Source organism: Hylobates moloch, unplaced genomic scaffold (assembly GCF_009828535.3).
Source record: "Hylobates moloch isolate HMO894 unplaced genomic scaffold, HMol_V3 SCAFFOLD_9, whole genome shotgun sequence".
In the NCBI taxonomy this organism is placed as follows: Eukaryota; Metazoa; Chordata; class Mammalia; order Primates; family Hylobatidae; genus Hylobates; species Hylobates moloch.
Genome location: NW_026652284.1, coordinates 40,878,253 through 40,903,412, shown reverse-complemented (window position 1 = coordinate 40,903,412; position 25,160 = coordinate 40,878,253). Strand labels below are relative to the sequence as shown.

General features: G+C 40.4%; 1 protein-coding gene across 2 annotated transcripts in view; it reads right to left on the bottom strand.

Annotated features, from left to right (window-relative positions):
* TOX (thymocyte selection associated high mobility group box) overlaps positions 1-22,669 on the bottom strand; it is a 308,486-nt gene extending 285,817 nt beyond the window's left edge. For both annotated transcript variants that reach the window (XM_032759710.2, XM_058444146.1), the window contains exon 1: positions 22,402-22,669. In XM_032759710.2, coding sequence (XP_032615601.1) covers positions 22,402-22,503 — 102 coding nt within the window. In that variant the 5' untranslated portion in view covers positions 22,504-22,669. The remainder of the gene's footprint in view (positions 1-22,401) is intronic.
* Positions 22,670-25,160: the final 2,491 nt, after the last annotated feature.

The window sequence follows — 25,160 nt, the reverse complement described above, 5'->3', positions numbered from 1 at the left end:
TGGGATACATGGTAATGAAACTGTATTCAATAAAACCCAGATTGCCCTGTAGTATTTTAGAAACAATTCTTAAAATTTGGTGACACATACAAAAATTATGTGTCTATAATTTAGTTAAAAGACTAAAACTCAACCCAGAAATCCACAACAAAGGTAATTTGACTCCTGTTTAACAGATAATGATCATAATATTATTTCTGGTAATTTTAGAGAAAATGAAAAAGATCACTAGAGGCACAGAGTTTCACAGGAGGAGAGACTTGCCTATGACTCCTCCAGATTTGTGAACACCTCCAGGAGCAACTGTGGGGGAAGCGTAGCTAAGAACCAGGTGATGAGTGTTGCTGGCGTCCTCCCATCATCTCTTCCTGTGAAAAAATCTCCTGTTCTTTCCGATTCTGTAACCAAATGGTGTGACCTACACACACAAATCTACAGGCATCTTGGGTTGAGACTTCTTTATCTGGCATCTCTTGGGGCCTAGGGTGTCAGTTTATTAATGTGATGAATTAATCTAAGTGCATTGCTGGAAACAGGATAGAGGGCAATCCCAGGTGAGATGCATATTTCACTGGAGCCAACTATAAACAATGCTCTGGCTTTTGTTTTGGGACTCATTGGTGACTGGAGGTACCCACAGCCTGATGTGGGGGAGCACGTGATCAGGAAGTCTGCTAGCACCTTCAGGTCAGATATCCCTGATGTGACACCATCCCTCGGAAGGTTCTGACCACAGTTCCAAGACGATAACCTTAACAAGTTTGTGACTGCGCTGGTGTGAGCTTACAAACAATGCCACCAACTTCCATACCTGTCTGAGAAACCCCAAGGAACACAAGTTTATGAGTTTCAGAAGTGTTGGAGTTTATAGACAGGGTGAGCTCCTCTGGCAGGGTCTACGCCACCAGAGTGAGGTTTTCAGCAGCAACAACAGCAACTAATGTTTCTGAACACTTCTCATCCAGGAAGTCTAGGTGGTGCTTTACACGATTTTTATCATTTAATCCTCATTATAAATTCTACCAATAAAATACTGCTGTTAATTTCATTTTGCAGATGGGAAATCTGTGCTACAGGAAAGAAATAAAACTCACGTAAAGTTTCCCATGATGCCTCTATTTCCTTCGTACCTAGGATGCTTTCTCATCTGTGGCACATTCATTCTACACCAGAGTTAGTGGAAAAATCCATCTGTAAAACTCAAATATCTCAACAGTTAACACTCAAGTGATTTCTGCTATGGCCTTGACTGATAGTTGTACAGGATGGTATAGAAAGTCTCCATGGTTTCTTGAGGTATTAAAGAAAATTTTAGAGTTTTATGATATGTAAACATGTTTTATGAACATACAGTTTTAATATTTTGTTTTCATGCATCTTGTAAGCATAAAGATTATCTCTGGTACTACTTTAACAAGTGGTTGTCAACTAGTGTGTCAAAGCATATTTTTGTTTTTCAATTTTTCATGGTGGGCCCCTAAATTTTGATCAAAGCATAACATTTATCTTTGCTTTAACTGAGATAAATTACTCATGGCGCTATAGCTGGGGGAATCACTGAGGGAAATCCATCATTTGGAGTAACCAGCACAGATACGATCTTGTTGCAACTCATGTTAAAAAAAAAAAAAAAAAATCCAAGAGTGACAATGAGCTAAAGTCAAAGAAAAAGGGCACCTACAGGAACATCCAAAAAGGTGGCCTCACAGGTACCTGCCGGAGCGCCAGCAGCCAGGTTCAACAGGACAGAGAGTGAACACCAGAACAGTAAGAGAGCTGAGGAGGATTCCTTTTTCAGTTTTCCAAAACTTTGCTTTTAAAGCATTGACCTATGAATTCCTTTTAAGTACAGTGTCAGAAATTCTAGAATATTCACTTCTATGTGTGAACCAAAAAGGTTAAGAACAACTGACAATCTAGCACTAAGAATATATTTTGTCTTTCATGCTATTCTCTCTGGATTTTTTGGTTTTCAAGAATAAACTTCTTCTTTTTTTTTTTCCCCAAACCAAAACCTTCTGGAAATCAGGAACTCTGCCTCCTTGAATCCTGCTGGTATTATATGTGTGAAAGATGGAGCTGGCTGACAGAAGGCAGGTCCATTTTTGAAAGCCTGCACACTCTCCACTTAAAATAGGGCCTTTCAAGTTGCCTGAATCAGAAAGGCTAGGATTTGTTACAGCTGTGAAAGAATCCTAATAATGATGATAAATCTGCGAACGGGGCAGGAAACTGTTTTAATCAAGATGCCTGGATACAGCTGTTTGGCTTGCTCCTTCAGGCCTTGCTAAATCCCTGGATTCTTCCCAGCTCTTTGAGACCTGTCCTCCTGTAGCATCCTCCTTGACTTCTGATTCCCAAATTCTTTTTCTAACTTATGATCCATGACTTGCCCTACGAGTACAGGGAAACATTGGAGAAATGCTTTATCCTTTGCTACTTTAATATGCTCCAGTTGCCCTTTAGCCAAAAATGGTTCCGATGTGAATTAAAAAGAGTGAAGTTTTCTGCCAACATGTTATGATGGAACTAGCTACAATCATGTTCAATGTCTACTCTCGATTAAATTTCACTCTTTGGAAACCTACCTTGCTGTACTTTTTAGTTGTTATGACGAGTGCCATGGTGCCTTAAAAGACAACAGCATTAGATTTTTAAACTTGGTGTCTGTAATAGAGATGACACTCCACTTGCTTTTAGTCTCAGAACCTCTTGATGTTGTGGAGTTTACTAGTTAACAAGCCAATGGATTTCTCTGACTTCTTGGGCTGGAAAAAATCTTAGAGGTGATCAAGCCCCTCTTTTTAGAGAAGAGAAAGATGAGAATTAAGTGACTTGCCCCACGTCATTTGGTTAGTTCTGTAATTAACATCCAGGGCCTGATATTCCGTCTCCATCTTCTTTCTACCATACCAAGCTACAAACAGGACCATTTCATGAATTGATTTCCTTGCTATCACTAATCATCAGCAATGTAAAAGGAATTACCTGAAAGACAGACACTAAATGGCTTAATACCAAATAAATGAATAATTATGTTGTTTAAAAAAGTATACTGATATATTTAAGCACTGTGAAAAAAACCTGAGGTATGCAATCAATTATCTGGAAATTTCTGAACATTTGACATTATAGACGTGTAGGAGTACAGTACCCATAGGGTATTAGCACTTGGCTCAAATCTCTCTAACATTTCAAAGGAGAAGCAATCACTCTATGTTGGCATTTGACAGCAGGAAACACGTAAGGTGATTATATTTTAACTATGTCCTATTATTTATATTTCAAATGTCATTAGTTTATAAGAGATGGCCAAATATGTAAGTTGTAATGTAATTACAGTTTGGGAGTTAAACAATATGACAAAGAAAAAATACATTGAAGAGACTGACTGTACCATATGGCTCTCAAAGGCAACCAAATCTCCTTTTGGAAGACTCTCAAAGACCCTAAGAACTGGTTATTTTAAAAGAATATTTTGCTTTGTAATGTAAAAGAAAGGTTCCTGATTTTGTCATTAAATGTAAATGTACTCAATATTTGAATATAAGGCATTCCAGTTTCCATTTAAAGACATGGAGTAGAGTTGCATCTTTTTTTTTCCCATAGAATGCAATTACGGAGAAAAGAAGAGCTTCTGAGTGAATTATTTGAAGTAGAAAATCTTAATCAACCTCTTTCAGGGAAAAGGAGCTCTACACTGGGTAACATCATAATTCTCGGGTTGCTACAGACACAAACACACTATTAATATTGTGTTATTTTCATTTTTTTCTCTTTGACAAAGATCACAAGTAAATATCCAACATTCTAAAACACATGGCCTAATTCTACAAGCTGTTATAATGAAGTCCTTTGAATTATTATAAATGCTTGAACATTAAAAATTCATCAGCAAGGAGAGAGAGGTGCTTTCTATTTGTGGTGTTCTGAATTTAAACACAACCTGCTAAGAATGGCTGATTGTCCCAAGGAAGCACCGCTGACAGCCATCAGCAGGTCTGTGTAAATGGTGTATGGAAAAGGTAATAAGAGCTTCAGGAGTATATTTCAGCCCATATAATAAAGTAATTGTGAAAGTATAATTGCAGTCTGGTTCCATACCATATAGGGGAAGAAATGAGATGGTAAGAAAATATGAGATTCACAGAATTATTTTGTAAGCAATTTCTGCAATGACTCTCACAGAGTAAGTAGAACTTGTCAGAAAAACAATTTTAAAATGCGCAACGATGTTTACCTTTTGAAACCCATTATGATGATCTGAACAAAATGAACACTGATTATTTGACTATTCCAAAAATATCCTGAGCTTATGAACACTTCATACATAAAAATAGTATTGAGTAATGTTAAACAAGTGATTTCAGCCCATTAAGACATTAAAAAAAAGAGTTGAACATGAACTCCCATTTTTTATTTTTGAATGATACCTAGTTCAAATTTCCAAAGATTTAAATATTTGCATGATTAGAATTTCAATTTTTAAAAATTCATTCCTTTAACTACTTCATAAACAGTCACTACTGGCTTCAGTTACCAAGTTACTGCATCCCACACGCTATCAGTTGCTGTCACAGCAAGACTTGAGACAAGGCAAGGAATGCTGGTTCTACTCTCAGTCATATCATCTAGACTAAAGGAAAGGAAAAGCACAGAGAAGATAAATGCACAAGTGAACGCAGGGGTATTCAGAGCTCAATAGTAATAGTATTTAGGTCAAATATTAAAGTTGTCCATTTAATTCTCAGTTGACTCATCTTCTGTTAATAGGGTTAGGTGTATCACATCTAAGATTATTACCTCTGTAAGTACACAGATTTTTTTTCTTTTTCTATCCTCATCATTTTAGCACAGTTCCTGGCACAAAACAACCATTCGGAGAATATTTAATGAATAAATTAACCAATATCACAAATGTCATGCTCCTGGAAGCCTTCTCTGTACCAACCCTATGGCAAATGTTCTAAAAACCCCTAGAAAATTGGGATATGGGATCAGGTATAAGGAATCTACATCTCTTAGGCATTAATTTTTCATTTTATTTTAATGAGACCTTGAGAATAAATGTACATAAACTGCAGACACGTAGTATTCATTCTCCTGAATGCTGTTGCAGATGAAACTTCAAAATGTGTTAAATATGAGGAAATTACCTTGATTTGGACAAAGGCAAAATCTAAAACGCTTATTTTTATATGCCTAAACTGAGTTTTTAGAAGGAAAAACATATTCCTGTCAATAAGAGCAAATATCCATTATTTACACATGTCCGTTTAACAAAAACTTCCAAAACCAGATTAAGGCTAAAATGAGGAAAAGGGGGATAAATCCAAAAAACAAACAAACAAAACCTTTTATTTTTATGGTGCTCTATGGCGATCGTGTAGTTTGACATTTGTTGAGAAGTCTTCTATGCACACACCTAAAATCTATGCATGCCACCCTGCCAAACCAAAGCTACTGGGTGTCCCCTAACAACAATGGGGAAGATGGGAGGGCCTGGCTGCCCAGAAACAGAAGCCAACTGTGGGCAGGTGAGGATGCAGGTGGGAGAGTGTTAGTGAAAGGGCATCCATATCAGTTTGTTTTCATGCTGCTGATAAAGACACACCCAAGACTGAGCAAATTTGCAAAAGAAAGAGGTTTACTGGACTTACAGTTCCACGTGGCAGGGGAGGTCTCCTAATCATGGCAGAAAGCAAGGAGGAGCACGTCACATCTTATGTGGATGGCAGCAGGCAACGAAAGAGAGCTTGTGCAGAGAAACTCCCGTTTTGTGTTTGTTTGTTTGTTTGTTTGTTTTCAGATGGAGTCTCGCTTTGTCCCCCAGTCTGCAGTACAATGGGGCTATCTCTGCTCACCGCAACCTCTACCTCCTGGGTTCAAGCAATTCTCACGCCTCAGCCTCTCGAGTAGCTGGGATTACAGGCACATGCCACCACACCTGGCTGATTTTTGTGTTTTTAGTAGAGATGAAGTTTCACCATGTTGGCCAGGCTGGTCTCAAGCTCCTGACCTCAGGTGATCCACCTTCCTTGGCCTCCCAAAATACCAGGATTACAGGTGTGAGCCATTGTGCCCGGTCAAAACTCCCGTTTTTAAGACCATCGGAACTCGTGAGACCCGTTCACTATCACAAGAACAGCACAGGAAAGACCCACCCCCATGATTCAATCATCTCCCACCAGGCCTCTCCCACAAGACAAGGGAATTATGGGAGCTACAAGATGAGATTTGGGTGGGGACACAGAGCCAAACCATATCAGCATCTAAGAAAGTAATTCAGAAGAATCTTGAAAATAATATCAATCATCTTACAAATTATGTCTGCCTGTGGTGGAAGGAAGAGAAGAAGGGAGGAAAGAAGGAAGTATGGGAGAAAGGAATCCATGCCTCATGCCATTTATTATGTTACAGGCCTCTCTCAGTCCTAAACCTGCCCCCAGTTCACCCCCAAACTATCACCATAATTGTTCAATTTCTTGCTGATCCTTTTCCTGAATTTTCCAAATTCACTTCATGTTAGGTTTTCTACTAATGCCTAACAATATAATACCACATTTGACTATCTTCTGCCATCACTAAACATCATCAGTTTCTGGAAATAACGAAGGGATTTTTCTCTTCCACCTACACAGAGGATATTTGACTTCCTCCCTCTTTTCCATTGTCTCCCTACAAAGCATAACGTCGGTCGGCCTGGGGCACCAGCAACTATTGAGCCCTAACTGAAGTCATCCAGTTTAGACTAAAACACTTCGTCAAGCTTTCTTATCAAAAGTAGAGAATTAGTGAAAGTCAGAGAAATAATTAGGGGAAACAAATCATTCCATTCTCTGTGGTAAAGAGGACCTAATAAAGGGAAGTTTTTCAAGGCTTAACTCTACTTTTTAATAATAAGGACAAAAGGGTATTATGTTGTGTCATGCGTCTCCTAGGAGCAAAGAACTATATCTCAAAGCAGTAGAACTACAGAACAGCAAAGACTATCTTCCTAGAATAGAGTTGACTTAATTGTAAGTGCTTCAAAGTATCATATTCACATTAAAATAGACATGGGTGTGTTGTAGAATATAAGATCCACATATTGCTTAAAGATGAAACCTTAGCCTTCTAAGACCTATGTAGATTTCAGAGGCAGTTCCAAGGATCTTCCTCTAGCCCCCTGAAATATAAATTCCCTCCCATTCAGCTTTGCTATGTGGATACTGGAAGATTACGAGATACCTTCAAAAATGCCGATAGAGATTTCTGAATATGTTTGGACACTTTAATATACTCCCCAAATTTACTAATAATATGTGTGTTTACCACTAAGCAAGCTATTTCAGGAAAGCAATTACCAATAACTTGAGTAAATATTACTCCACAATTAGAACAGATTGGAAGTTAACTCAGCAAGTGTGCTTCTAAGACTACACATAAAGCATTAATATTCATGCTAATGTCTGGGCTTATCAATTAAAAAATTAATCTGCATGTAGACTACAACTTCATATGTGCTTTAAGAAGTTAGATTTTAACATAACTCAAACTTTTGGCTAAAGTATAAAACCTCTAAAAGGTTAGCTTTCATTGAAAAGCCATCAAAAGATAGATCAATTGCTGGTCATTCATTTCAACATGTGAGTCCCCCCAGGGAAGTCCTCTCTGGCACATTGTTACTAGAAATGAACATCAGCCCACCGACAATAGCAATTTGAATTCCACCCCAACTTCCCCCAGCACATTATCTCTACATTGGCAGCAGTATCTTCCTCAAACACAGTTATAATCTTTTCACGCACCTTAATCCTAAACTGTACCTGGTTCTCTGTATTGCTTATTCCTGCAGGCCCCTCCCGGTTTGCCATGCCCCATCTCCCACTACAGAAACCCCAAGCAACTCCCGGTAGACTCCCCCTCGGAGAGCCGAGGATGTCGCCCCTCCATGCGTTGCCTCGTTTTCCCTCTTTTGCAGCCTTTCATTCGAGTTTTTGCAACTTTTCACTAGAGGAAAACTTATTACACGTGACTAATTAGTGTTGATACTCTCTCTGATAATCAGAACTCTGTCACTCATGTATTTCCAGTTTTGCTCAGATGAAGAAAGCAAGAGGCCAATTTAAATGTTGAATTATAGCTTAATATGTAGGTCAAGAAGTATGCTTGCATCTCCACTTCCGGGAGATAATGTTCTATGTTAATTCAAATAGCCCTATTGTATATGTTGCTTTTATTTTGAGTTGTCATAGATCATTTTATAAAAGGTGGGAAGTCTAAGAAATAATTCAAAAAATTAGGAGTGACTCTCCCCTTCTTCACTGCTGGATTTTTGAGGCCAATTGAAATGCCATCTCCTCCAGGAAGCAACAGGGATTCCTCCAACTTCAACTTTTCCTTTTATACCACCAGCACTTTGACCACAGACTTCATATCACATCAATTACACTGTGGTTCCACGATAGTTATCTGTATTCCTCTCTTATTAGCCGTATGGAGGGAGGTTTCATGACTTATTCATCTCTGTGTCCCTCCCTGACCCCCTTAACACTTCAAGTTCTGCACTCTGTGTTCAAAAAATGCTTTTCAATTTCTGAAAATGAATTAAGTGTCCCCTATTAAGAACCCCAGAGCTTTTTAACAAGCGCATTCCAAATTTTTTTTTAAAAAGTCAACTTCTTAGGCTCAAATATTCTCATTTCATCCCTATGCAAATATTTGTATAGGGACCACATTAGAGCTATCTGAAAATAAGAAGTTATAATGGAAACAGTGACACAGCCTTAAGTGAGGCAACCGAAATAGGAACTACTTTAATACTTTTACTGAAATGTTCTCTGCTTGATAAAGTTCATTACCAGAATATCATCTTTAAAAGTGAAATGCATTCAGCTGAGCACTTTTTTTCATTTTGTAAATAGACTTTTTCCCTGCCTGAGCTCTCAGTATAAAGTACAAAATAGTCTTCCATAACATTAGAAAAATGTCACCCTGTACATAGAGCTGAATTTTTAAAATAAAATAGATTTTTCTTCTTTAGCATTTTAAAGGTACCGCAGTGCCTTCATATAGTGATCATCGGTACTGCATACCATATGAAGGCTGGATTGTCAGCCTGCAATTTGTTATGTTCTAAAATGAGTTGAGATAATATATTAGAGCCCAGAACAAAGTTAAGTCCCTAGGGGATATCCTAAGGCCATAAAATCACCATCCTTTCAACATTACCCTACTTATTACTCTAGTTATATTTAAAATGACCCTGGTGCTAATCTTTTTCTCACCTATTCAAAATGACATTAAAAAGTAATTATGTACTAAATTTACAGCCCAAACCCCAAAGTTTCCTGTTACATAAAATGAAAACTTACGTATGGCATAATTGTTTTTATTTTTTTCCTGTTTTTACATTATTAAGTTCTTGATTAGTCTGGGGTATTGTAGCCAAAGTTACCTTACAAAGTAAGTTTCACTCCACTTTAAAATCTCACATGTACCACATTGGGTTTTGGGCATTTCAATAAGATAAATGGCTTATCACCACCACTGTACCTTGACCAAGCAGTGATAGCAGAAATGAATCTTCAATCAAAGAGCGATTTTCTAAGAAATGAACATTCATATGTTTAATAATGTCATTTTACAACAAGTATTACATTCTTGCTATTTTCTCCAACATTCAGAAACAACGGTATGAACCTTCCACCTCTCAGAAATACATCCTTCCTTCCCTCCCCCACCCCAGGCCAGATCTTTTCTCAAGATTGCAAGTTATAGAAAGGCAATTGACCTCAGTAAATTTTTCCACTGGCTTACATTTTTTCTTTCCTTTCTAAGTACTCTTTAGGGAGAAAAAAAAAAAGAAAGAAAGATAAACACACTTCGTATAGCAAGTGCCATAAGAAAAATATGTTCTGGCAGACTTTTCCTAACTTGTAACTGAAAAGAATTTACATCATCCAAGTATATTATAAGTACAGAGAGTAAAAGAAAGAAATCTCAAAATAGATTTTTGTTCTACTTTCAAACTCCAAGGCTCAGGGAACACAAGTGTTTCACTTAAGAAATGAATAACAAATGACTTCAGTACACATACACCTTTCTCTTTTTGGAAAAATTGCACATAAAAGAGCATTTTTTGGCACGGCTGACCTGCAGAGATATGGAGCTAAGCAGAGTCATGAATTCACTCACTCTGATATGCACACATGATATGCAATTAAAATCTCCATTCACATTCCTGCCGGGTTGTCAATCATGAGGAAAGCCTTTTTGACAACATTCAGCGAAGCGTACCAACTAACCGCTCAACAGGAACTTAAACAGTAACAGCTTTTGTTACTAGCAAGAACGAATTTTTCACCGAGATTGGGTTCAGTTTCTAAGAAATCATTATGCCCTGAATTTTAGGGCCTTTCATTAAAAATGAAAATGTGTCAAAAAGATTTTGTATGGCAAGCGATGTGATGTCATAACCAGAAAATACGAGATATGTAAAAAATCCTAACCTTTTCAACTGGGGGAATCTTTTAAACTTTTTTTCCCCATTTAGAACAATAAACAATGATCTTATAAAGCAGTTTGCTGGGGGGGGGGGGGGGGAATGTGACATTTCTAATTCATTCTGAAGTTTTTTATTAGCGTTTTTAAACTTTTAAAGTAGATCGAGGCTCTAAACTCACTTCAAAAGTGACCAACCAATCTATAAACCAGTGGGTAAGTGACTTTTTTAATCATGAAAAGAATATGTAGCATGTTAGAAATATTGCATGCATCAAACCTTTCAATTTATGAAGCTCTGTAGAAAATATTATGCACATAAATTCTTTCCAGATGAACCCAGAAGGTACTCTGCTCATAACTTAGTTTCTGTTGAACATCTAATCAAAGACTGTGCCCTTCATAATAGCATATTAGTGTGCTTTAAAGCCATAAATCCATAAAAACAGGACCCAGTAAAATTGAATACAGGATGCTTGTTAATCTGGTACTGTGTCTGTTTTAAGCAACTAACCTTGGATTACAAATTTGAAACAAGTTAATACTATCAGATATTGAAATATTTGTCTTCTTACCTATCATGCTCTGCAACTGAGAGAGCAGATGCATCCTGACCATTAACAGTCATGACAAATTGCCTTGCTAATGAACGTTACACACTGAAAGTGCCATAACTGATTAAACTACAATTTCCCACTACCAGATAGAGAGAGAGTTGGGGACTCCAGCAGTGTGTGACTCTGATATTCTGCCAACAGGCCTTTAGGGCACAGTGCGATATTTAGAAAAACATTCTAAATTCCATATGAACCTATTCTGAAAGCCTATGTGTATACAACAGGTTTTTAAAGCATATTAGATAAAACAGCTTAGGTTGTAGCTGATGAGCCATGAAAAATAGATGTGTTTAACTACTTGGTATCCTTGCAAGTATGTGTTAAAGAATATTCTCTGATGTGGGTTTCTCTCGCTCTCTTCTTCCCTTTCCCCGCCCCCAAAACATTGCGTGTGCTTTGCATCTCACATAATCTTTTGTCAGTTCTTTTGTTGGTGCAAAATTGGCAGCAGTTCAAATTCAAAGTACTCCTATTCATTTACTGACCAATGTCATTCTAGTTCACATCAGCCAGAGAGCTAAGCTCTAAAAAACATAAAAGACTTGCTTCACCACTGACGAATAATGTGTACACTTTTACAGAGCTTAAACCTTAATGCTTTCCCTGAAACTAACAATACAGTATATCTTATCATTCCTTTTTCACAAGCAGGCAGCTGCTGAAACGCCTGCCACTTCAAAATATCAATTGCTTGCCAGAGTTGTCCTCAACACACCCTGTCAAATTCATGTATATTGTGCAATGAAAATGGTGCAGGGCTGAAAGCTAGAAATTGTGTCAAATTCTGCTGTAAGGGTATGATGTGCAAAGAACAATGTATGACAACCGTAGAGACTACAAACAATGGCACTGGAGCCAGGGACTTCATAGATCACAACTGCGCCTGTACATATTTTATTGTAGGCATTATATATTTAAAGCATGACAAATGTACCATTGTACATTATGTGCTGCACAAATAGAAGCTCCTCCCACTCATTCGCCTTTTGCATTTCTCTTGATGATGGAAACATAGTTGAGTTTCATTTTTTTCTCTTCTCTTAAAACACTGAAGATTCCTAAATCATAAAGGAAACACACACACACACACACACACACACACACACACAAGGTTATCAAAAGAGTAACAGAAAACAGAAGGCAATAATACAAGATGAGAAAACAAGATCTTGTTCACTTAACATTTTGGCTTCTCTCTGAGGACACAAAAGCAAGGATTATCTTCAACACGAACTGAGGGTACGAAGAGAACTACACTAACACTATGCCTATAAATTGTTGTCTACCTAATTTTAACGCAGATAAGTGCTGGCTTATTGATTTGCACGATTTTCCAGCAAAATGGAAATCCCACGTGAATATGTTCTTTGTGTGCAGAAAATATGGCTTAAGAAGCTTTTACTATTATTGCTTTCCTATGCCAAAAGAACAATTAAGAAAATAATATCTCACCACCATATCAGGTCTACAAACTAACACTGATTGATTTCTTAGATTTTAAATATCCCTTCCCATTTCCCGATTAGGTCTGTTTGCTTTAAATGAGTCTCTGGTTATTGAAAAGTTGTTTTTCTTCTAAACATCTCTTTAAATAACACGTAAAATCTGAAAATATTCTCACTTTGGTACACACCTACTTAATTATAAAGGAGCTCACGGCTATAACAACCCGACACTAATTCAGTCAATGTGGAAATGGAAACATGTTTATGGGAGAAGATTACTATGAATATATATTAATCTCTTCTACGACCTAGCTTAGGTTACAAAACCTTTATCACACAAGTAGCTTGGAGTGGAATTAACTGACTCGAGGCTAAGGAAAATGAACAGATATGTTTTTAAGGTGTTAATAAATATTTTGGAAAGAGAATAGGTGGTTTAGGTGCTTAGGGGTGCTGACCTCTGCTATGTTGATTAGTGGGACAATGATGCATTATTAACACACAGCAGCTGTACCTGAACTGCTGCCATGAATATAATAGCCTTTTATAGCCATCAGGGGAGTGAGGCAGGAGGCCTTTATTAACCACTAGACATGATTAGCACATTATGTGAACTTTACTAGGCAAATTATCTCTTATTGAAATATAATGTTGGTTATAACTAATTGTAAACATGATTTTTAAAACTTCGCAGTGAAAAATTCAAATGTTTTACTACCATTCAGCTCATTATTGGCTGGTAATCGCCGACGAAAACATGGTCTATTTTGTGGGACGTACTTACAGGAGCTGAATCTCAAAAGGCAGATTGTGTCACAGAAGGCTGCCTTTAAAATTATTTAGCATTACAAGTTCAGGGATATTAGCATACATGCAAACTTTCTCTCCCTAATTAAGTAAAAGTGTTCATGAACTAGAAAAGCTGCTTTGGGATTTTTCTTCCTTTTCATTTCTTTAAGTAGTTCTTAAAAGATTAGTTTTGCAGTAAATTTTTGAGAGTTACCTTGAAAAATAACAGCATAATTTATTTCAAAAAGCTTAATTTTGGGAGAGGAAAGATTATCCCATTAGCCTTAGTAACTGAACATAGCTCTGAGAGTCCATTATGAACAGTCTTTTATGCCCTGGCAGGAAGTCATTAACATAAAATAAATCATTAGCTTTGATATTAAGCTGCTACTATCTGCAGGTTTCTGTGATTAATGTTCATGACTGCATCTGCCAAATGATAAAATACACTTTTTGTTGAAAGGTTATCCTGCCTCTTTATTATTAACATTTCTCTTAATACAATTGTTACTGGCATTTTAGGCTGAGGCGTATTGGTATAGAAAGGAAGCACCGGTGTTTTTCAATGGTATGAAAACACCAATGCGTATAACGCTTTACCCATCATTTTTTAAATTAACCATTTAATTGAGTTAACAGACTTAAGGAAATCAGGCAGTGCTCAGATACTCTTTCAATGTAATTGCACTGTCTTTAGGCCCAGTTGGCCCATTCGTTAATTAATCTTGCACATTATATTTCGCATCTCTGACCCATGTATCAGAGGAAGGTATAGAGAGGTAAACTTGCTTCCCTGAAGTCAGGAACAAGAGGGCATTTCCCTCTTTCGCAGTTATTCTCCACTTTTATCTTATCTTCTTACAGTGCAAAACAGACAACAGCCCTCATAATAGCATCTCTCTTAGGTGCATTGACTCTTAATGTGGAGAGGGAAAAAGAGGCCCCCCGAGGGGCCTATCAATATCCGAGGGAGGGAGATTACACACTGTACCTGCAGAGACCCCATTTTCCCAATTCACCTTTGACTCTCCAGAAAGGTTATCTCTTTGACTCTCTTCCTGAAAGAACCACTAGTCTACAACTTTTCAAAACACTTTTACTCCACTAGGGCAGCAGAAATGGAAGAAATGGGCTGAGAATGCAGTATTTTGCTAAATTCTTTGAATTTTTGAACATCTTTCACCACAAGATTTCAAATAATCTACCTACTTAATTCTCATAAGTCTTCTTTGATACAAATATAAAGTAGTTTCTCTACTGGATATATGGAAGACTGGAACACAGATGGATTAAAGGTTTTAGTGTCAGAACTTTTACCAGACACAGAACAAAGTCAGGCTTCTCAAGAGAATGGGAAACAGAGTGGGAGGGAATCACATCCTCTTATGGTTAGGTTTATTTTGCCTAGGGAGTAAGTCAACATAGACTTAACGGCACTTGGTTTTTATCTCAAATATTCAACATAATGGAGTCTTTCCCTGAGAAGAGCCTATGGTTTTCCTCAAAAAGACCTGGTTCTGTAGTCTTACTAGGATATAACATGTCTGTTTAAAGCCCTAAGATTCTAAACAGCATCTTCTCCTGTGAAATATTGCTGAGTATCTTAAAAGGGAGTGGTAACCAGGCATTCCCAGTAGTCATGATGTTTTTCCTTTGTTGCTGCTGTTATACACACTGAGGAAGTCTGCCATTTAGGGTAAATCTTCATGCATTTATGGCCAGAAATGTTCCAGAACCACGAGAAACACAAACACACACACACACACATGCAAATACACATGCACACACAAATCCACCCCGACACACCCATACACATGCACATACCCATACACACACCAATGTCTCTAGCTCGGTAACCCCACCCCCAAAGTGGCGTCAAAGACTTCAATCAAAAGGCATTTTAGCCAAAAGCTAGTATCATCACTACTGTGGACCAGACAAATAACCTGTAAGACCACATGGCACCCAAAATGCATTCTATTTTCTTGGCCACTGGCAAAGCTTCTTATCAACCAACCATGGCCTCTTTTAATTAGGAGTCCTTTCCAGACAGTTTCATAAAAGCACATAATTCAGGAATGAAAAACGATAAATACTTGGCTAAAGCAGAACCATTTAAATCTCCCAAGCAAAAAACAAACAGAAAAAAGCATTAATAGTGACCCTGGTTTCATGACCTTTGATATTATAAATATATATCAGTGACGATTTTTTTCATGAGTAACATGGAAATCTGAAAATAGCTTTTAAAATTTAACTTTAAAATTTTTATCAAGTGAGGCAAACTTGCCATAGATCAAACTAAAGAAGTGTGGGAAATAGTCCCATCAGGAAAGAGCAAGGAGTTTCTGGAATTACCCTCCCTTCTCGTCTTTTCTGCTGCACCATCAACATCCAAGCACAGAGCAATATAAGGTTCCCATTTTCAAAATGAATGCTGTAGGGAGAAACATGTTATAACCAGGAAAAGCTCATTCAGGTTAATGTGAATTCCATGTCTCAAAGTATTATGGAAGAACTGCTATAATTAACAGTCTGTTGGCACTTCCATTATAAACCACATTTCTAAGCAGTTTATAACTCAACTGTTTTTAATGAGAAATTGCTCTTTGGGATGAAACTTGGCTCAAATTCATTAGGGCAGATGTAAGCAGTATCATCTTGGCACTGTAGTTTCCTAGTGGACAGCCCATTTAACACAATTCGTTATCAATCAGGGGAGACCAGCCTCTCTAGTTCTGAAAAGTGCACGTTCAAAGAAAAAGATCAATTGAAAATACATCAATAACTCTGAGGTGGAAGTAAATGAAAAGGGAAAAAAGCATGTCTAAAATTGGTAAAATTAATATCTTGGGTAAACACGCAATTTAAACAAATAAGGGAGCATTCCAGCTTCTAAGATGCCTCAAACAGAAGCTTCTTGAGGGCAAGAACTACAGTTAGCATCATGAGAGCCACAGTGTCTAATAACTATGATGTGCTACAATCTTGTTTTCTGATAAAAGTATGAATTTTATATTCTTGTATTTGGATGCACACAATATGTTTTATTCTAAACAACAAGTGATCATATTTTTACAATGTAATTGTTAATAGCATACAATCAACTCATGATTATTACATTTCATTTTTATTGACATGTAAGATAACTAACCTACCTATGACTTCTCAGAAACCTTGAGATTCACACTCATAGCTAAAACGTAGGGTGGTAAGTGATCTAAATTTGATTAACTGATTCAGTTCTACATGGCCAAACATTCCCGTTCTAGTTATCTATGTATATTCTGATGAGAATACATCCACATGCTAACCCCTGTAACTTACCTCAAGTGTAACCCAACCTAATTTACTGTATTCCAACTGAAGATCACAGTCCCATCTTCATACTATTTTGGAATCTAAACATAGCCTTCTCACTGAGGAAGGATGTTTAAGGGGCTTATCTCTGAGTTCTAAATACACCGCATAAAATGGGAGGGGGCGTGGAAGGGACACTATGATAGCTTAGAAATATCAGTCGTAGTTATTTTTCCTCTCAGCATCATATGGAGGTTGTCTTACTCTAGTACAATATTGTATAACTCCACATCACCCATTCAGGTAGGGGGGATGGGGAAAAGAAAACAGCATAATTTGGGATTTCAAAAAGCAGATATAAGCCTGAGGGCTGGTAGATCCCAAATAGAAGACGGAATCAAGTTGCTGCAAGAATGGATATGTTCGCATAATTATGGTGGTGATGAAGGAAGGTGAGCTGAAGAGGGAGCCAGGCAGCCGAGGCAACCACAATGGTGATTAGCATCCCGTGGAGAAGAGAGTTCAGATTAGAAGTACAGACCTCCTAGGTTCAAATTAAGACTGGGGAGGAGAGTAGCAAAAGCAAGGGTGGTCCCAGGAGTTGGAGTGGCTGGGAAATGGGTAACTGGGAAGGAGATGGAGAGGTGGGAGGTGGGAGGCACTGGGCATACTGGTAGACCTGCGACTGAAGGTTGACTTTAAAACAGAATAGGAAGAATCATCGGTATTTGAGAGACACCCCCAGGGTCTTTTCAAGTTTCTAATGTCCTAGCAAAAGTTTAGAAAGCATTATAATAAATCACCCTTCAAGCCAAATAAAATCACTGCGCTCCCCACTACCTTCGTCATTTTCTAGGCTAACCCTCTTGAATGGAGCCCATCACAAAAAATGTATGACCACTAGAAATAGTCTCACACACCAAAACCAACATTTGAGAACCAGGTTGGTACCCAGGAAACCACCCCTAAAACTGGAAATTTCCCTACTTCTTCCTGTTCCACTGTTCTTAATTCCCTTGCAATCACATCATTTAAACAAAACCCACAATAATCATTCAATTAGATATTTACATATTAGTTTAGTTTTTGTAACTAAGCAACATATCAAAATTCTCCTTAATATCATTTACTAACTTTTAAAATATATGATAAACTGTGAGAATACTAAACTACCTATGCAATGTTAAAAATAACATCAGATCCCTCTATAGCTCATACCTATAACTTTGTTTGCATAGACATTTAAAATTGAATTTGCAATACTGAAATACCCCACACAGTCAAGATAGCTCCATTTGAAACTTTTCTATATCTGATTTAGTGGCCAAAAAGCCATGATTGCTTGGTTTATGCTCTTTCTTACATAGGCATTTATTTAAAACATATTTTACAACCTCAAAACTTCTGAAAAGTGCCAGCTGATAAAACTCCCAGGGGAATTTTAATTATATATATGTGATGTATGAATTACCAACTATGAATTTCCCAAAGTCCTAGAAGTTATGGAGGTGGATGAAGAACTAATCAAGCATGATGCTCTAAACTGCTTATAACCCTCCCTTCTTTCCCCTCTTTCTCCCCATACTCCTCCTTGATCTACTCCTCCTCCCATCTCTTCCTTTTTCTTACATTTACTGTTCAAAATAGGAATAATGACTCCTTCTTAATGTGCTCACAAATCCTGTGTTTTTGATGTGATGAGTATTGTCACATTAAAGTATAATACATAATACATTCTAAATAGGAAAATAAGCTCAAAGGAGATTTTGCAGAGACTGTAATGAATCTTGTTATTTTTAAAAGTTATCAAATGTCTAATGTTTGCCCTGACATTTTCAAGCAGAGTTCATCACAAATGGGTTCTTCCTTGTGCGTTTTTACGAAAAAGAACATGCACACTGTCCTTCCTCATTTCAATGATAAAAGCTGAATATTCCAATGCCCATTATTCTTCACTCTGTACATCACCAGCATGAAGCATGGGTTTGTGTTTTGGACTTCCCTGTTTCTAAATCAACCAAAGAAAGATTCAGGACATGATTCCATAAAGGCAACCACTGAGAACAGTGAAGCCCATTATTTCTCCTCCCACTGCAGGCCGAGGTCACCATCCCTGTCATTAGCCATGTCATAACATAATTGTATTACTGCTCCTTATGTGGGCAGATACTGAGCAATAACTGAACACATCACATCGTTGTAAAAATGAAAAAGTACCACTTCTTTGTCCCTATCTTAGCATAAAACCAGTGAAAACAATCTTTGGAAATGACGCTGCACTAAGAAACTGAAAAGAACTGTTATTACTCTGTAGGTATATATTTAAACTGATGATCTGACATCTTTAACTAGAATAGAAAATAAGACTATATCACTACAGAACTCCAATTGTAAGCTCATTTAATCCAATTTATTTTGGTAGCATTCAGCTCAATGAAGGGATACAATGTTACTTAAAATAGTCTAATTAGATGAAACTCCACTATGGTACTCATCTTTCAATGTCTGAAATATAACCATGCATTAGGCTGCAAGAGGTGAATACTGTTAACTCCAGCCTCCATGTGTCTGTCCAGTCTATGAGCTACACTGCTATTTCCAACACTGACCTATATACAGCAACACGCCATCCGTTCTGGCTGTTTGTATAAGAGATGCCTCACACACTTGCCTTAACCAACATCATTCGCATTGTTCCCACAATGGGCTATGTGAAAATGGAGGCCACTTTGCATAGTGATATGTTCATAACGCATATTAGTCTTACAATAGAGCAATACTAGATTAAACCGTTTCCAAAAATGCCTCCTCCAGAGTTTATTAACTGAAAAATGTAAGTAGTGTTTTGGCAATCTATAGAGCAGCAGTGCCGGAAAGTGTCAGCAGAGTAAAACAATCACATTTCAGTTTAGAAAGCTTCAGGAAGAGAATATTCATTTTCTCCATTAGAGTCTCTTCTGACATTGAAAAAAATGTCACTGGGAAACTGTAGCTACAGTTGTAGGATTCTAAAGCGCAGATAGATACCGGTTCCGCTGGGATTTAGCACACCAACTTTAAATAAGCAAAGTGTTGACAGGTTTAAAATAAAGATAATTAGTAATTTATGATCTTATCACCCTATTAAAAACAAATCACCTGACAAACTGACTGCTATTTGTAATAAACTACATATTCATTATGCCTCCGAAGGAAGCAAGATTTACTTTGCAGTATTGTTCTTTTGGGGATGTCTCATCCAACTTGTTTTAATAAATGTAGGCACAGATTTCTTACTTCACCTTTTCCAAACTTCTGTCCTTCTTCCATTTCCCTGCAAATCCACTCATGTCATTGCAAAAACAAATGCTAGTTGGCTGCATTATGCACAACTACAATTGTGGAGCTGGACAGAAATTTTGTACCAATGCTAATCATGGTGGAGTGAAAAAACTCAAGTGCCTGGGATTTGTGAGGCCTAGAAAACTATCCAGTACATTTAATATAATCAGGGACCAGTGACAAATATATTTGATGGACTGCTACACACAGACGGGCCAGAGATGTCCCTGGAGAAACATTTCCATGAAGTCTTCTTCTACTATTAGAAACATGTCTTATGACTTTGCATTTTAAAAAATCTATTATTCTCTGGATAAGTTAAATAGAAGACTCGCAACTAGGCTATAGAAAGGGTGCCTAATTTGCATTTAAAAAGAACAGTTTGCTTCTTATACACGGGGTGACTTAAAAGGAACTTCAATGAGCTAGTAAAGAAATTCTGAATACTTTCTAAATTAATTTATTCAATTCACAGCACAACCCACTAAAATTATTTAAAGCACTTAATTGGAAAATGATTTAATATATTGAAGTAATTCCTGATTTTCCAAAGCATTTAACTTTTAAATTAAATCTGACCCTACTTATCACAAGAACGAGGAGTGAAATGTATATCCAAGTCATTAACTTCTTTTTGGGGCCTAAAATCACTGATAAACTTAATAAGATTTGTCCAGTCTCATTGCCAAAATAGTTCTGAGCTTTTGGTTCCGGTAAGTAGTGGAATACGTCTTTACTCTCCAAGATAGGGCTGCAACTTTATTATTTTTTATCAGCAGTAGTATTGGTGTCATAAGCAAAATAAAACGTAACACAATACTTGAGTGTACAGACAAAACAGATTTTAGACTAAAAGAACCAGCAAATAATGAAACTTCATCATACAAACTCCTCTGCGCTTGCCAAAGTTCCCCGTACCTTTCAACTTGCCCCTAGCTGAAGGGCTCCCTGTACAATGGAAGCCCTCTGCCTTGCTCAAGACTGGATGTCCCTCTTTTCTAACTTGCCTAAACACCGTCGGCACACAGCACAGTCCTTTGAGTGGATCTTACACTGGACACAGCATCGAGGAGCTTCTCTACGGGGAAGTGTGTGTGTGAGAACCTGCCTGTGTGTCAACACTGTCCAAGACTCGGAACTGCGACTCAGTCGCGTGGTGGGGAGTCCAGGGGCTGAGAAGGCAGCGCACTAAATATCTCTGTATCAGGTAAAAAAGCCGTTTGGTGATCACTCGCCACCAGGCATATGTTGGGAGTCTCAACGATTTTTCCCTTGGAATACACCGAGGGTCGTCATGGATGTGCCTGCAGGGGCTGTGAGTATCAGGCGGATTTATCACCAAGCGAGAGCTGGGCGTCTAAAAGGCCCGCCCAGCGTTTTAGAGAACTCAATTCTCTCTACCGGCGTTCATCCAACGGGACTGCATACACAGGTCCAACTAGCCCTAGGCGTGGGCAGTCGTGCCCCTGCGACCACTCTGGGGGACCGGTCCCTACGTGTTCTCCCTCTCGGGGATGAGAGAGTTCGAGAAGCCGGGAGAGTAACCCCCTCCCTCGTACCCCCTGACTGTCCTATAGGTGGACCCAGCCGAACTCCGCAGCAGCCCAGGCCAGCGCCCCACCTCCGGGTCACCGGCATGATCCGCCTCTCCCCGGGCCCCCGCGGCCCTGGCACCCGAGGTCAGCGGGCCGTGGGTACAGCTCAGCCGCGGACGCTGCTCTGCGAGTGCGGGAGCTTTGGACTTGAACGCGACGTGCTCGCCCGGCTCCCAACAAACTTGCAATTTCCGCGCGCACCCCTAAAACAGGAGCTGTTCCCCAAACCTTGACCCAACTACCCAGCTGTGCTCTGGCCCGCGGACCTGTGTCCGAACCCGGGCTCGGCTGCCGGAACCGCTTTGGGAAAACAAAAGAGTTGTGGGGCAGTTTTCCCTGTGGGGGGCAGGGGCGCCTCCCGGGTCCCTGCACCCCGACTCCTGGCTGCTCCCCTGGCAACTAATCCGGAGAAGGGAAGTGGTGCCACGAGCCCCCACTGCCCGGGAGAGGGAGGGAGAGAGAAGGGGGAACTGGGAAATAAACTGAATTCTCTTACTCTGCCTCCGTTCCTGGACCCCAGACACACCCCCAAAGTATTCCACGGTTTTCTCTTATTATTTTTTTAAACGCCCCCCGGCAAACCTAGGCAGGGATCCTTAGTCGCGAACAGCAGGAAGGAAAGAATCCGAGCAAATCGTATCACTTTCCGCACAATCGCGGTGTTTGGCAAGCCCCCGAGCTACTCCACAATATTTACTACCCAAGCGCACGCAGGCTGCAGCGGGCTGCGAGCCGAGCGCGCCCGGGACCGGCCTCCGCCAAGCCGGCCCCGCCGCGGCCCGGCCACCGCCGCCCCCCTCCCGGGATCAAGCAGCAAGAACACGGTGGAAACAAAAGCAGAGCGTTCACCTTGTTGCAATAGTAGGGGTCCAGGCAGGGAGAAGGTCCCAGACAGGGAGCGTCGGGCGCAGCGGCGGGCTGGGCTGGAGGTGGATAAAATCTTACGTCCATTTCACTCTCACATCAAGCAACTCCTTTTCTTTTTCCTTTTTTAAAAAAAGTGTTCAGCAAAACAAGCTTAGACGGAACAGAGTGAGGTGTCTGGGCTCAGGAGTAAAAGAAACACCTTCCTTCCCTCACATCCGTTTGTGGTTTGTTTAAGAAGAAGAGGAAAAAAAAAAAAAAAAAAAGAGGGGGGAAAAGCGCTCAACTCTCCCCCAAGCCGCGGCGCGCACCCGTCGGCGCCGAGCGCGCAGCCTGCTCCACCGCCGCCTCTCGGTCCCGCCGCCGCCGCTGCCGCCGCCGCCGGGCAGGTAACTTCATGCGCTCATTGTCCCCCCGCCCGCCCCCCCATCTCCGCCTCCCGCGCCCCTCGCAGCCCGGCACACGCGCTCGGGCTCTAGGTACTGGGCGTTTTATTGGAGACTCTGAGTTGTTCTGCTTATAGTTTATTTTCTCCACCTTGGAGGCCCGGGATGTGGGGGGTGGGGGGGTGGGGCGGGGATCCAGAGGGGACAGGGCGGGAGGGGGGCGAGCGTCCCGGGCCGGGCGGGGTAGGGAGCGCGGCCGGACGCGGGCTCCTCACGGCCCAATGGCTGCTGTTCGGAGCCGGAGGCCGGGGACCGGAGAAAGGAGGAGCGGAGGAGAAGGAGGAGAGCACGGCCCGGCTGGGACAGAAGCAGTGGGACCCTGGGAGGCCTCCGCCGTGCCTGTGCCCGTGCCGCGCTCCTCGGGGCCAGCGCGTCGCACACAAAGGGGCTGCCTAGCCAGAGCCACCGGCGGCCTCAGGGCACCGTGGGGAGCGCGCAGCGAGGGGGCGCTGTGGCGCACCCCGCCCCGCAGCCCCGCAGCCCCGCCCCCGTCTCTTCCCGGCCCCACCCCACTCCCACCGCCCCCTCCGCGGCCGTCCCCACCCCTATCTCCGCGACCCCCACACTTCTCCTCGGCTATTCCCCAACCCTGTCACTGTGCTCCCCTCCCTACTCCCGGGCCGTAGTGGAGGTGACTTTCCTGCGCAGCGCCGATCCTGGGGGCGGAGAACCCACAGGGAGTGCGACCCCTTTGCACGCTGTGAGTGGGCAACTGTCCGAGGGACTCGAGCAGATCGAAGGGTGAGGACCCGCTCGCCTGGGGGTGGACGGCCTGGAAAAGCCGCCCCTCTTTGGTTTCTCTCTCCCGCCTGCAGCCCGCACCCCTCCGAGATTCGTGCCCCACTGGACGGTTTGCGAAGGCTGAGGCTGCCTTGGGGACTCACAAAAGACCACAGGAGTGATTCGAAGTGTAAATAGGGAAACAATCATCAGCACACAATCCGGCTGAAGGGATAACATATGAGTTTGCTTGTTGCCCTTCATGAGATTCTTCTCTTTTTATAGCTGGACGCCCTACAGGGCTCTTGGCAGTCCACGAAAGACCTGGAGTCGGCCTCCCCATTTCTCCGGTCGGTGAGTGGCAGGAGGAAATCGCCAATCATGTTTTCCCGCTTTGCCTCCCCAACTCGAAAACTTGCAACTTGCCGTGTCCTGGAGGTTGGGAGAATTTGGGGTCTCTTGGCTGCTGTCCAACAGCAGTGTTCTCGGTGGGAGGTCCAAGTAGGAGTGGGCGACATTTACCTCCATCTCATGAGGGAGCAGCCCTGCACACTAGGGCCCAAAACTCTGCAAAGAAACTTGGAAGTTCTTCATCCGTTCCACTTGTTTTGCTACTCCACACACCCTTCTAGGACATGTTGATTGCCAACTGCTCTGCGCAACTTTCCCATAGCTGTCTCTTCCCGTGCATCTCGGAGCACCAGGCAAATACAAGCAGAGAGACCTGGAAAAAAAAAATTGTGAAGACAATATTAATGATAAAATTAACATGGCTGAGTGAATTGTCAATGCAAGTTCCTTTACTGTTTGTTAAGTTTTGCTTTGTACTCCTTACATCCTCTTTCTCTTAAGCCATTGTTTTAATTTCTTCTCGTTATCATTTTTAAAAGTAACAGAAATACAGCTTTCTTCCTACCTTCACGATTGACATGGTGGAGATTGGGTTGCAAAGAGGAAGCAGTAAGAAAAAATAATTATTCTATACATTCACAAGTCCTTTAAGGCACAAAATAAAAGTAAGAAATAGAAAATATGTCCTTTCTCCTAATAAAGGTCTTTATAATAAAATTTAAACGAAGTTTTGTGTTTCATAACAGCTTTCCAAATACTGTTATAGATACTAAAATGTGCCTATATGTATTTCCTTCCACAATAATAATAGTAATAATAAACTTTTTAGGTCCAAATTAAACATTTCTCAGCTTAAATTTCTATCCTCAATCCAACATTTATTATATCAAAACTTGATTTTTAAAAGTAAAACTTTCTTGGAATTCATCATTGATGTCTGTTTGATGGCCTTGTGAACATCAGGAAGATGAAATGAAATGGTTCAAGACTGGAACAATACCATTATCTGCATCTTGACACCTGGGAGATAATGATATCTCCTGCTTTGCTCTACAGACCTACCAGTTTTCTCTGCTTTAAGGGAAAATCCAAATTCATGAGACCTGTGCATTCCTCTACATAATCAAGAGTCTGGTTTCTTCCATCGGAGTGTATGGAGTCAAAGTGGTATTCTGTACATGGCATGGTGTGATAGGTGGGACTATGAGCTACTGGGGGAAAAAGTTC